We start from the raw sequence: 14,712 nt of genomic DNA on the forward strand, positions 1-14,712 counted from the left end.
CTAAGTAAGACATGCCTTTCTTAGTTTCAAACCATCTTCTGTCTTAGGCTATTATTAGACTATAAATCACAAAAAAAACCTGATAATTATCTTCTAGAGAACAGTATCCAAAAAATCATGATTCAGTTAGGCCTCCTACCACATCAGATTTGGGAAATTTAATCTACAAGACAGGTACACTCTGGGGGATGCTTTATGGCACCAGACAGATAATGAAATCTAACAGTTGAAATTTCCCATAGTTAGCTGAGCCACTAATTATTACTCCATAATAAGATCATGCTGAATGAAAGGGGGGATGGGATTAAGAAAGAATGGAATGAATCAGACATAACTTTCCTATGTTCATATAAGTATACATGAGCAGTTTATCTTCACATCATGTACAACCACAAGAATGGGAAGTTATATTCCATGTTGTATAGTATGTCAAAATACAGTCTACTGTTACACATATCTAAAAAGAACAGCAACTAAAAAAAAGAACAACTCAAGTTTTTTTCATTTTGTTTTGTTTTTTCTTTTTCTTTTCTGGTACTGAGGATTGAACCCAGCGACACTTTGTCACTGAGCTACATTCCCTTTTCTATTTTTATTTTAAGATGGTGTCTCACTAAGTTGCTGAGACTGGCCTTGAACTTGCAATTCTGTCTCAGCCTCCCAATCTGCTGGGATTGCAGTTCATGTGCCACCACACATGGCAACACCAAGCTCTTTAAGACTTAAGCCTTCTCTATATGAATAAATGCCATTCTTATGTCATCAAGAACTGAACTAGAAAGTTCCCCAAAATCTAATAACATTTTAATTATGTGTAAAGTAATAATATCTGGAAACTATAAACTCTGGGTTAATGTGTTAATGTATTACTTGTTGTTTTCTTTTTACTGCTTAAAATGTTGAGCTCACAGGGACAGTCCTACAAAATAAAAACGAGCAAAACCTATCCAGATGTAGATAAAAGGATATTGTGAAAATAATATTTATCTCCAATGAAAGACTATTCCCAAAGTATTCTATAAAAATTCAAAGTATGAATATTTATTACATTTCTAGCTTAAGCAAACATAACTCCTATCTCCCTCCAATAAAAGAACTTATTCTTTAATTTCCCTCTATTTTTCATTTTAAACCCACATTCACAAGTGTGTTTTTAAAGTTCAAAATTAAAAAAAAACCCATTTTTGATACCACCATTAGATCAATATAAAATCTCCAGTGAACTTCCAAACACCATCCATAGACAGTCATTTCCATTGACTTATACACAATAGTGCACAACAAATGCTTAATGATTAAATACAAAGCAGCCACAAGCACTAAATTAATTACATGATTTAACATTCTTTAAAATAGCCCATATCAATTAATCACAACATACTTCTCATTCTACATTACTGAGCAATGAAAAACTAATAAAATCCTGTATTTAAGGAACACTTTTAGAACAAGTCCTCACCACAATTTAGTAATCTTACTTTCTTCTAAGTAGGAAGTGATCAAAAAGCTAAAAGCAGTCTTTGATAACCAAAATTTTATCTTTTCATTTCTTCAACTATTAATATCTGTGACTACAAAAGATTCATTCTCAATAATACCTTCTTTTTTCCCCCAAGTTATTTATATAAAGAAGTTCCAACCCAAACTACTTAGTATTCCTTAGGTGACTGAGTATATGAAGTAAGACCATAAGGACACTTAAATTTCAGCAATGTTTTTATATTATTGCATTCCTTACTTTACTTCTTGATCTCCTCTTTCCACCAACCAATTTCATAAATCGATTGTACTGCTCTTCCTGATTTGATAGATCTCGAATCTTTCTGATTTCTTCTTCTCTTTTCCTTCTCTCTTCTTCTTCAGCTTGCTTCCGCTGATCCTCTTCTTTCTGTCTTTCCTGTTCTTTTTGTTGTTGCAGTTTCTTCCATGCCTTTGTTTGCTGCTTCCTCAATGCCTGTTTAGCTTTAAATGAAAAATACAGAAACATCAGAGGCTAAAAGAGCTTTAAAAATTCTTTTCATTATCATTGACCCATGTACACAGTTGCTCCTCTAAGTTCTGTTTTCACAAGACTGTCCTTTACTTTAGGACCTTAAAATTCCCCAAATTCAAAACTTTCTAAATTAAAACCCAGAAACTAATGATGCATGAATTCAATTAAAAGAGTTCAATAAAAATAATCACCTGTTGTGCTAACTTTTTTGGCTGAGTGTGTTTTTGTACTGGTTTTAACTTTTTGCTGTACAGTTTTGGTCTTAGTCAATTTTTCTTTGCTTTCTTTCATCACCTGCTGTTCCTTTTGTTGCCATTTTTTACTTGCTGACTGAAGAGCCAAAAGACGAAGTTGTAACTCAGATAGTTCCTCTTCATCTTCACCGAGCTTCTTTAAAAAAAAAAAAAAAAAGTTTAAATTCTATTATTTAATAAACACTTCAGCAAGTCAAATTGATCAACCTTTCTTCAACCCTTCTTTTGTGAGATCATTTTAAAAAATTAATTCTTTTGTGAGATCATTTTAAAAAATTAATTCATTCTACCCATTTTAACTACAACAAACTAAAAATGCCAGGTTTCCAAGCAGAGGTTCCTAATTAAGAGTTCATGGATTGGGATGGGTTGGGTTAGGATGGTAATTATATTTTTTTCCAAAATTCAATTAAATTATTTCTATTCCTAAGCATAAAGAAAATAGTGGATCCTACCTAATTGTTTAAATTAATATTTGCTACATTAAGTCTAACTGAACTACTGTCATATACTTTTGTACTTCCATTTAACCAAACCAGAATACATTTACCCTTTCCACTACTGGGAAATACATGTAAATAATACATTTTAAAATTATCAAAATTCTTCTTAACTCTAAGTCACTAAAAAATACCAAATTCTATTGCTTTGTACTTAAGTTCTATAGCTGTACTGTCTAGTATGGCAGCACTGAGCCAAATGTGGTTATTTAAACTTAAAGCTAAATTTAAAATTTTGTACCTAAGCCACATCAATCATATTTCAGTTTCTTAATAATTATATGTGACTCATAATTATCACTGGAATGCAACTATAAAACATTTCCATTATAGAAAATTGTATTGAAGGGCAGGGTTGTGGCTCAGTAATAGAGCACTTGCCTAGTAAGTGTGAGGCACTGGGTTTGATCCTCAGCACCACATAAAAATAAATTCATAAAATAAAGGCCTATCAACTCTAAAAAAAAATTTAAATTGTGTTGAAAAATACTGATCTACAGTTTAATACTACTCCATTGAGACTGATTATTCTTTGCAGCTGCTTAATTTAGAATTAAAAAAAAAAAAAAAAAAAAAAGAATTACTGATCCCATCACACAACTACGTGCTACCAAGAGCACTGAACTAGGAGTCAGAGAACCTAATTCAATTCTTGCTTTTTCTATGTAACTTTAAACAAGTCATTTTATCTACCAAAATGAATTTCACTATAAAACAATGTAATGTCAACTTGCTTTGCAGAATTATTCTAATGATTAAAAGTGTTTAAGAGTGTGTGTCTGTGTATATATACATATGCACACCCATATGTGTCATTCCTAAATTCAGAACCATCTTTCCTAAAGTTCCTAGGTTAATCATTTCAATTTACTCATAACAACAACTGAAGTCTCAATAGAAGAAATTACATATATTTCAGGTCTCTAATTCAACAAAAAGGCTTAAGTTATTGAGTGCCTATTACTATTTTAAACACAGTGTGTGATGTTTCTGTACTTTATTGTACTAAAGCTTCATGACAACACAGGGGACACATGACATTAAACCCCTTAAGTAGAAAAGAAGGCAAGCGAAGGCCAAAAAAGGAGCTTACTCAGTTGACAGATCATTCAGCTAGTAATAGGGAGCAGCTAGAATTCAATACCATGTCAAGGTCTAACTAATGCCAAAGCTTTCCTACATGGGATAATACACAACAAAAAATAGGAAAAGATTATCATCAAAATTAAAAGTTTCAAAAACTAAACCATAAACAAACAAGAAAATTATCTACCAATGTGTATAACACTTCTATGTAACATAATTTGCATAACCTAGTGGAAAGAGACTCCAAGACATCTCTACACATTTCATCTTAAAACTTATGTCCAAATAGATGCAGAAATGATTTTAAAAGAAGAGAGATATCCAATTCCACAAGGTATACCTTACCTTTTCAGACAGAATATCTGAGGTACTAATTCTTCTTGTTAAATTTTGTTCTTTATCTTCTAATCCTTTAAAATAAAACAGCATCTTTTAAATATTCTAAAAGACAACCACAGTCAATCTGAAATAAAACAATGAAAATCTCACCAAACATCTGTATCATACTCATTCTGAAAGTTATGAGGTAAAATAATTCAAGTATTAAATAAAGCTTCCAAACTAAAATTATTTTAAATTAACAAAATTGCCCAAAAATCCCACTTTCAATAGCAAAGAGATAATTCACACTGACAGCAAATTACACACTGACAGCAAATTACAATGAGTAAGTTAATTTAGTTCTCTAAAACTGCAATGACATTTAGAGATTATACTGGATTTATGCATTATAAAATTGATTTTCTATTTATCTAGACAAGCACCAGCAGAAACAATTTAAGTATCATCAAAATTAAATCCATTTACACATTTTCCCAGAATTTTGGCTTTGGGCCCAGATTTTTGAAGTACCAAACTTTACATATGTATTATCTAATCTATAACAGCTTTAAAAATCACATCATACAGCATACGTTTATAGCAGTACAGATATACATAATTTTTTTGTTAAAACAGATGAAGTAAAAAATTCAGAAATCTTTCAAGATGACAAACTTAAGTTGCAAAGGTAAAATCTGAACTAGTATAAACTCCAAGCCTAGTATTTTCTTCATAATATCACACCTGTCAGTGTTCCAAACATCCTAATTTGATTGTACAAGTGGGCCTACTTGAGAAAAAATTTGCAGTTCATTCAATAAATTGAGAAATAACTAACCAAGCACACTAGACAAAAAAAAAAAAAAAGAAGGCAATCATCAAATTTTGAGATAGGTAAATTCTGCTATAAGGTTTACTCTGGAAATGTGAATTCATCACAATATGATTAATACATTAAAAAATAATTGGAGCATAACACAAGTTTCACATCTACATGTGTGATTTGTTTCAGTGAAACACTAAGTGACACAGAAAACTATATTTAAGTGACATTTAGAAATACAAAAAGCACACACATTAGCCTCTACCAGATATCTTGGCTCATTATGTATGTTATGAGCCATCCACATCCACATCCAGTGTGACAACTTACTAATTTCAAGTAAAGCTTTTTGTCCCACTTCACAACAACAACGCTTAAGGGCAAACCTTCCGTATCTACAAGCATACTTTAATAGGTTTTTTCCCCCCAAGGTTAAGTGAAATGTTTATTAGAATATTTCATATATTTTAAATTCATTTTATGTGTAAAGCTATGCTATTATTTTATCTTTTTTCATATGCCACTGACGAAGTTTTTGAGATTATTCCCTGAGTTCCATTTTTCCCCATAATCTGTGGTTTGTATTTTATGAATTTGTAGTATGGTGATTTTTTAGGAATTTATATGCCCCATTACAACAAAACTGATTATAGTTCAAATACTAAAACAGAAATAACTACTGGACAAAAATGGAGCAAAATAAAAAGACATAAAAAGCATTCCAATAATATGTATTGAAAGCACTGGATTTTTCTTCTGCATGAGAAATCTACTAGTTTATTAAGATCTCACTTGTCTAGATAAAGTGGCACCTCCCTTTAATGAGCATCAAAGCATGAACCTGTTAGGAATATTATGAGCAAAATGACACCTTAAAAACAAGTACAAACTAAAAATTTCAGACATAAAATTTTACACACAGGTTATTGTTTAAATTGACCAACTGGGTAGTTAGGCATTCTCCTGCCACTACCATGGGTCTATACAATAAAATTATTTCTGCTTTTACTCAAAACCTCCAAAATGCAAATAGATCTTTGTATAGTCACACAGTATTTAAACAATTATTAACTAAAAATTCTTAAATAAGTTGTTAATAAGAGCCATCAGCATATAGATGATAGTTAAAACCATAACAATAAAAATATCCTTGGGGCTGGGGTCATGGCTCAGTGGTAGAGCAATGGCCTAGCACACATGGGGCTCTGGTTTGCTCCTTAGCATCACATAAAAATAAAATAAAGATATTGTGTCCACCTACAACTAAAACAAAATATTTTTTTAAAAAAGACAATAGACATAGTTTTCCACTTAAGAGTTACACATTTTAAAAATTCTAAAGAATGTATTTAAGCAGGGGCTGGAGTTGGAGGTCAGTGATAGAGCGCTTCCCTAGCATGCATGAGGCACTGGGTTTGATCCTCAGCACCACATAAAAATAAATAGAATAAAGGTATTGTGTCCATCTACAACTAAAAAATATTTTAAAAAAAGAAAAGAATGTATTTAAGCATAAGTGATTCTAGATATATATCAAAGAATAAGCTAGGAGAATGCTAAATATAAGGACAAAGCTATACACTTTTTTCTTTTCATTTTTTGGTGGTGCTGGGGATCAAACTCAGGGCTCTGCACATGCTAGGCAAGTACTCTACAACAGAATTACATCCTCAAACCAGTTCTTCTATTTTAGGCAGAGAATAAAGATCTTGACTGACTTTAAACATGTGAATCTTAAAAATTTGTGTTATGCTTGGAGTATAGTTCAGTGGTAGAGCACTTGCCTAGCATGGAGTCCCTGGGTTCCATTCCTAGGATTGCGGGGGAAAAAAAATTAAAATTCATGTTACAATTTCTAGATGAACTGATGAGACCAAAAATGTAATAACTAACTTCCAAACTAGCAAAAGAAAGAAAAGTATATGGAGAAAAAAAAAAGAGGCAGAAAGAAAAAACAAATCAAAATATCAATAATCATAAAAAATATGAATGAACTATATGTTATACCTAAAAAACAAAGACTCTCAGGCTAAATTCCAAATTAAATTCAGCTTTATACTATAGACAAATGACATGAGATATGAAGAAAGTGAAATGATAAAAAATAATATGCATTATATATACTTATCAAGAGATAGCGTAATTATTAATGGAAGGTAGACTGTCAGACAAAAATATTACTAGGAATAAAGTCACTATATAATATTAATTCTGCAACCTCAAAGTATTTGAAGCAAAAACTGATAAACAATCCAGCATCGAGGGTTGGGAATATAGCTAATGTATAAATTTTATGGATTAAAATGACTTTAGTAAGAAAGAGGTCAAAAATTAAGGAATTATAAATCTATGGACTTATTTTCAGGGAAATTAATTAAAGCAGAAAAACAGGAAGAAGACAAAACTTATGGATGCTTTTTATAGGTAATAAATAGGTTAAAGATTCTTAAAATAACTTCATAATTTTTAGAATTTACAGGAAATAAAAACATTGCTAAACATACACACACATACATTTTTTTTCTTAAAAAGCTAATACCTGACACTTTACATAAATTGCCTTAGCAACAACAGAAAATATGAACAGTCAGTAACATAAGAGAGTCCCATGGATTGGGGGGCATAGCTCAATGGTAGAGCACTTGACTAGCAGGTATGAGGGCCTGAACTAAAATTTCCAGAATTACAAAAAAAAAAAAAAAAAAAAAAAGGCCCAGAAAAAACTCCATTTAAGCTCCCAAAGGCTTACCCAAGTTCAAGATCAACCTCTGCAACTTAACAAGTCTATATTTCAAACTAAAAATAATAACAGATGGGGATACAACTCAGTGGTAGAGCCCTTGCCTGACATAAGCAAGGCTCTGGGTTCAAAACTCAGTTCCTCAAGGAAAAAAACAAAAAGCAATACATATTTGTAATATTCTGGAAAAGGCAAAACTACAAGGAAAGAATAGTGGTTACCAGGTCAGCTAAGTGTTGAGGGAGGGGTTAACTATAAAAGGGCATTTGTTAGAGCTTAATAGAACTCCTCTGTATCTTAATTGTAGTGGTTAGTGAAGATTACAGATACCCAAACTGTCCGCATTTGTCAAAATCTGAAGAACTATACACTAAAAAGAGTATATTCTAATGCATATAAATTATATTCATGAAAAAGAGGAAAAGAAATCAAATCCACAAATTAAAAATGACTTTTCATGGACTATTTAACCCAGGCATACAAGGGTGATTTAAAACTAAAAAAATTCATTGAAGGAGATAATGCTCATCTCAGTAATAGAGAGGAGAAAAAAATAAAAGTGATAAACTTCAACATCCATTCATGCTGAAAAATCTCAAAACTGGAAATGGGGGCCGGGGGGTGTCCTTTACCCAATAAAGCTTAAAAACTTACAAACCTACAAAAAACTTAAAATACCACGCTTAATGGTAAATGTTAAAAGTATTCCCTTTAAGTTAGCAAACAAAGGTGCCCACAATTATCACCTATGTTCAAAACTATTATAACCCCTGGTCAGCATAAGCAGGAAATGAAACGTTATTAAATAATATGAACACCTACAAAAAGTACAGAAAAATTACAGCTAATTAGAATCATTTTAATGAAGTGCAATTTCAAAACAATTATTTACTCCTTTGGAGAAAGAAGTGTTATCACTAATTAAAATATTGAATTCCATTACCTTGACTAGATTCAGTAGTGTCAGATTTCATAGAAAGTTGTTTTGCTCCATCTTTAACTTTTTTTAATCGGTTCTTATCTCCTGGTAAAGTCAATTTTTGCCTGAGTGGTTTTAATTCAAATGCCTGAAAAGTTTTGACCTGTGTTTTCTCCTCAGGAGCTACTTCTTTACTTGAGTCTTTTGTAATACTGACAGAATCAGTGCTTGTTTGGTCCTCAAAGTTCAATGTTTTAGGATCTTCCTGTACATTCTCTTCTTTGTTACTCAAGGCTAGTTTTTCATCCTTATTGATGCATTCTAGTTCCAACTGTATCTGCTTATATTTTAAAAGTAAATCTTCAAAAGTCTCTTCCCCACAGTTTTCACTCTTTGATGAATAATTTTGTTTTCTTGATGGAGATCTTCCAAAACTTTTGGCTGAACAGCATATTAAGGAAACCAGTTTCCCAAATGTTCCAGTTAAATTAAAAAAAAAAAAAAAAAAAAAAAAAACTTGCTACAGATGAATTTTCTTCCTTATTAATTTTTTAAGAGGAATTGATATTAAATTACTGTTTCATTTAATATATGTGCTAATGCCTATTAGCACATATATTCATTATGTGCCTATATTTCAATTTAACAAGTATCCATATAAATAGTCCACTTACAAAACCATTAGTGTCAGTAATTAACAGTAATATCCACAGCTAGTCCACCTAGTTAGATTATAGCATCCTTCCTTCTGTAGGTCCCCAGAAGAGCCCACAACAAACTGGATGTTAAAGGTTCTTTTCTGAAGAAGGGAGAAACTGAATGGTTTGGTGCAGATGTGGATAATTTACACTTCAGATAATCAGGAAGAAATGTTTTTTTAGTTTCTTCTCACATCTCAAAAAAAAAAAATAATAAGAAGAAATGAACACTTAGCAATTAGTTAGACCAATTTATGAATAAAAGATGTTTTCTTTTTCTTTGGCACCAGGGAATGAACTCAGAGATGCTTAACCACTAAGCCACATCCTCATATATATATATATATATATATATATATATATTTTTTTTTTTTTTTTTTTAATTTTTATTTTGAGCCATAGTCTTGCTAAGTTGGTTAGGACCTCACTAAGTTGCTGAGGCTGGCTTTAAACTTACCATCCTCCTGCCTCAGCCTTCTGACCTGCTAGGATTACAGGCAAGTACATTTTCTTAAAAAACTAATACATAACAAGTTCAAAGCTCATCAAATATACTAACCTTCAATGTATGAACAACTTGAATAATCATGAGTTACATAATTAAAAAAAAAAAAGGAAACCCTTAAATAGCACTCAAAATCTATTTTCTAATTTCAAACCGTACATTCATATGAAAACTTTTACACCTTTTTCCAGCCTGGAAATTACCAAGAGAAAAGACAAACATCTTTTGTAGTTTTAATACAATAAATCATTTACAGATTATTTTGTATGGGTTAGAATATAAACATTATAGTTCCCTAAATTACAGTCACTGGACAAGCAGTCAGCAAAGATTTTTAAACTCCCCTGATGACCATTTCAAGAATGAGAATCACCACCAAATATGAGAAAATAAGTTTTACAAGTGAAAATCTACTGCAGCAAAACTATTGTAACAAATCTTTGGTTCTCTGATCTCTTCAGTACCAAGTTTCTTAAAGAATACAAGTGTTTCAATGGCTTTCTTACCTATGCTTCAACCAAACAGAATCTGGCTTGTCTCAGTAATTCAACAGAAGCTGCTCTGGCTGTTTATCCACCAATGTTTTCAAGTCTTATTTTACCTGACCTCTCTTTTGACACTATAAACCATTGCTCTCTTGGCTTACATAACTTCCACTTCTTCTTCTGTTGCTCTGCCTTTTTTAAGTCTTCATAATTTCTTTCTCTCCAACTAATAACGTGCTCTCCAGTGAATTCTACTAAGATATTCTCTTTTCATTTGGAACACTCTAAAGTACTCCCGTGGTTTTAGCTGCCACAAGAGTTTGGCCTGGTAAGACACTTGGGTTCTCTAACGCCCACAAACTGTGACCCACACTGCTGCCAGGGTAATCTTTCCAGAAAACAAATATAATCAGATCTCTCCCCTTGCTTAAATTTCATTTAGAGTCCAAAATCCTTAGCATGAATATGATGCCTTTATGTATGATCTGATCTATGCTTATCTTTCCAGTATTAACTTTTTCCTGCTCATTACAATTTATGCAGTTTTATATCTACATTTCGTTTCACAACTTGACAACAATAAATCAAAACTATTTATTCTTCCCTTCCCATTCCTATGCACTCTTTGTACACAAATCCTGCAATTATCTACATTTATGGCTGGCTTTTCAATGGGGCCATCTAAAGGCACAAATGAGAAATAAAACAAAAATTAAAGACCTTGGAAACATTTGCAAAGGGGAAAGATTCACTCTACTACCAAAAATAAAATAACTAAATAGAAAAATGAGGAAACAAAATTGAGTTATGACTGTAACTGACGAATTTTCAATACTAAAGGAAATATCCTATCCTTGTCTGCTCAATATAGCTAGGGATCAAACCAACACCAGATCTAATTTTAAGCTTATTAAGATGCAATTTCTATTTGAAAATTTTAAAAAGAACTGCTTTCAAAAAGCAGGTATTAAAACCTGGTTTAAAAAAAAAAAGATTGCTAGTCAACCTTTTCTGCCACAGCTGAAAATTCACTGACTTTTTACTGATGAGAGACACTCGGCTAAATATGTTAGCTCTCATCTGATTTGAAAGTTTAAAGCAGTAGTCAACCAAGGAAAACAGGCTAAGACTGACAAAGTGTCTTATCATTATAAATAAATAAAAATGAATGAAAATGAAGAGCTGCAATAGAATCAGGTTTATTCTGTTTCTTTAAAGTTGAAACTAGCATATTTTAATTATTACAAAAAAGAAACTATCACCCCCCAATTTAAAAAAACCCTATATTCAGACTACCTCATTTCTAGATTAGTGAAATGAGCCATAGAATTACTTTCATTCTTTATACAATATTTGTAAAATCAAGTCATTTTCACAACCACGTTTGAAATATGAATTAAACTGAGTAAAACACTGATATTAAAGGAAGGAATTTAAAGGTTTATATTACAAATGTTGTTAATTCACATTACACCAGAGTGGCTGGGAACTGTTTTCCTTGTCAAAATCTTATAAAGACCACGACTTCTAGGATGGATTAATGATACTTCTTGAGAAAAACAATGAACAAAAGATCAAAACAAGCATCCTTTTCTTAAAGTGCAACATCTGTGAAAAGAAAAACAGCAAGGTAGCTTGTTTCTAACAAGTCATTACAGAAAACAGTCACACAGGAAAACTGGATGCTTCCCTATACTTATTTTGCCTATTATTAAAAACATGTAAACAGAAAAATTAGCAAAGGCAAATGGCAGAGGTCCAAACTGGTACCAAATGAGCAGAAAGAAGACAAAGATGATGGGTGTGGTGGCACATGCCTGTAATCCCAGTGACTTGGGAGGCTAAGGCAGGAGGATTGCAAGTTCGAGGCCAGCCTAAGCTAAGCAACTTGGCTAGATCCTAAGCAAAGATAGGAGGTGGATGAACACTCTCCTCTTCCCTATTTTCTAATATAGAATAGATTTTTATCAGTGTCTATACTTTTTATATAACTCAACTTGAACTTTTTTACTAAACTATATTTTAATTTGTCTCTCCAACAAAAATACAGTTTCATTTGTATCCTTAAATAGCCCTTTTGTTTTTGGATTCAGAATAAACAAATGTAGAGCGAAATAAAAATCTTGAGCACGGGTTTTCTAATCTTCTTGAAAAAACATTCACTGTCTTTTAAAAGGTTAAATACCTACATGATTTTTCTCTGAAACAATCTTAAAATATCCCTAACCCAATGTCTGATTGCAGAAACAATTTTTTCAGGGCACCAACACCAGAATCTATTGTTTCTTACCTAAACATTTCTTTCCCCTTTTCATCATGACATCTGGGGAAGACCACACAGGCCCAAAGTATTCTATAAAAATAATTTTAAAGGTTTTTCAATTAAATATTATATATAAATTTTATATATAATGAAGATACTAAAAAATCATTACACCATGAGAATTACAATTAGTCACGAAAATTCTTAATTATTTTAGTTAGTTATCACAGAGAGTTAAGACACAGTTGTATAAAACAAGGAAACTTCAGATGATCAATTTCTCAGTATAAATCCTAACTCTACAGTGTTAAAAATCACTGAGAATAAGGTTAGAGGGAATAAAAAAAATCTTGGGTATTTTGCTGTTTTCCTTCTTGGCTTTCCATAATCTACACAATCACTCACTCTAATATATTAAAATGAAAATGCTGGCAAGTTTATTTTTCTCCTGGTCCACATTTAGACAGCACTGTCTGAGTTATAAAACGTCCAAAAGTGAGCAGAGGCAAAGACACTGAGTCCTTCCCCCCACCCCTTTTCCACTTTAAAAGGTAGCAATGGGGAAGAATAATTCAAGAAAGGCTTTAAAAAAAAAAAAAAAGGAATTATCAGAACAGAATTATACGGAATGAAACTTCATGATTTCCAATGTCAAAGTGCAATACAAGTAACAGCATTCTCCAAACTGTTTACTATTTTTCCTCCAATAATCTTAAGTCAACTTCACTTTAAATACTGTATTAGTAAAAAACAAATGCTAATGAAAACTTGTGCTTCTGATGTACTAGTACAGACTGGCTTAACTTTATTAGATTCCATAATTTATCTCAATCCATAACATATTTAACAAGCAATCTACTCAAAAAAGCAATCTAAGAAACACCGCTATAGTGTGACACATGGAAATTATCCAACAACTTTAAATGTACTGACACAAGAACAAATAAGCGGTTCTGAAAAGTTACACTCATAGACCTAGTAATGACGCTAAAGGGAACTTTGAGTGACACACCCAGGGCAGACCGCCACGTTAAGGATACAGCTCTTCCGAGGTGGAGAGGGCTCTCGCCAGCTCTGACTGCTGCTGAATCCGGATCCTGTTCCTCCTCCCAGAGGAGGTCTGCCCCCCGGCTTGCCGCCTCGGTCACCCACGCCTCGCCCCCGACTCCAGCGACTCCCACCCCGGTAAGGCCTGCCTCGAAAGCGGAAACGGTCCAAGGCGATGTGGCTCCGCTCCCAGAAGGACGGCCGCGGGCTGCTTTCGGACAGTGAACTCGAAGGCATCCGCACCGAGGGCGGATGAGACCGGAATGGTTCTTTGGGTCGGTAGCTGCTGTGTCCCCTGAGGTGGCCCCGTTCAGAGACGTGCCGCGAGCGTGAGAAATTCCTCAGCTGCTGCTGAGAAGAGGACGATGACGAGGAAGAGCCACCGCCTCCGCCGGATCCACCACCCCGGGCCGGGTGAGGAGGCCTTCTCCGCGGATACGGTAACAGTCCGCCGCCACTACTGCTGCTGCTGCTCCGGCTCCGTGTCTGGCTGTTGTTATCGTCATCGCTGATCTCCCCATCTTCAAGCTCCCCTTCTTCCTTCGGCGAGAGGCCACTGGAGGCCGGGGCCGAAGTATCTGCGGTCGCCATCCGGGGAGCAGCGCCTTCCACACAACCTTAGCCCTCCGTCCGGGGATCCGCCCGACAACTGCCTTCCTCCTCGGCTCCTTTCTTTACTAACGGACCCGATAGGTGCGGCCTTACCGTACTCGGACACCTAGCGGGCTCTGCTCCCCAACTTCCCCGCACCCAAGCGCTTTCTCGCCGGACCGTCGCAAGCCAGTTCCCTCTCCTAGCGCCCCCTTGCTCCTCCGCGATCAGGGTTCTTCCGCCTCGCGAGAAAGGAGCCGTGGAAGCGGCGGTGTCCGAGACGTCACTTCCTACCACACGCAGGAAATGAGACTCCCAGCTCACGCGATACTGACGACTAACGCAGTGCTCGCCGAGATTTGTAGTCTCTCACCTGTCATCGGGTTAGCCCTTCCGATATACGACTCACACCCACCCCAGGCTTGGGATTGGGACGACTGGGTTCGTGTCGGGGTGGGCGGACCTGCTTAGTTGCAGATGTCAGAGC

The 14,712-nt window shown here is 34.2% G+C and overlaps 1 protein-coding gene across 2 annotated transcripts in view; it reads right to left on the minus strand.

Moving 5' to 3' along the window:
- ZFC3H1 (zinc finger C3H1-type containing) overlaps positions 1-14,503 on the minus strand; it is a 52,133-nt gene extending 37,630 nt beyond the window's left edge. Inside the window, exons 1-5 of one of the 2 annotated variants that reach the window (XM_079142403.1) lie at positions 13,628-14,503; positions 8,661-9,077; positions 4,179-4,243; positions 2,185-2,380; positions 1,739-1,962 (exon numbers count right to left, since the gene is read on the minus strand). In XM_079142403.1, coding sequence (XP_078998529.1) covers positions 1,739-1,962; positions 2,185-2,380; positions 4,179-4,243; positions 8,661-9,077; positions 13,628-14,225 — 1,500 coding nt within the window. In that variant the 5' untranslated portion in view covers positions 14,226-14,503. Of the gene's footprint in view, positions 1-1,738; positions 1,963-2,184; positions 2,384-4,178; positions 4,244-8,660; positions 9,078-13,627 lie in introns of both variants that reach the window. The other variant, XM_079142402.1, reaches the window with a different exon arrangement.
- Positions 14,504-14,712: the final 209 nt, after the last annotated feature.

Source organism: Sciurus vulgaris (assembly GCF_902686455.1).
Source record: "Sciurus vulgaris genome assembly, chromosome: 5".
Lineage (NCBI taxonomy): Eukaryota > Metazoa > Chordata > Mammalia > Rodentia > Sciuridae > Sciurus > Sciurus vulgaris.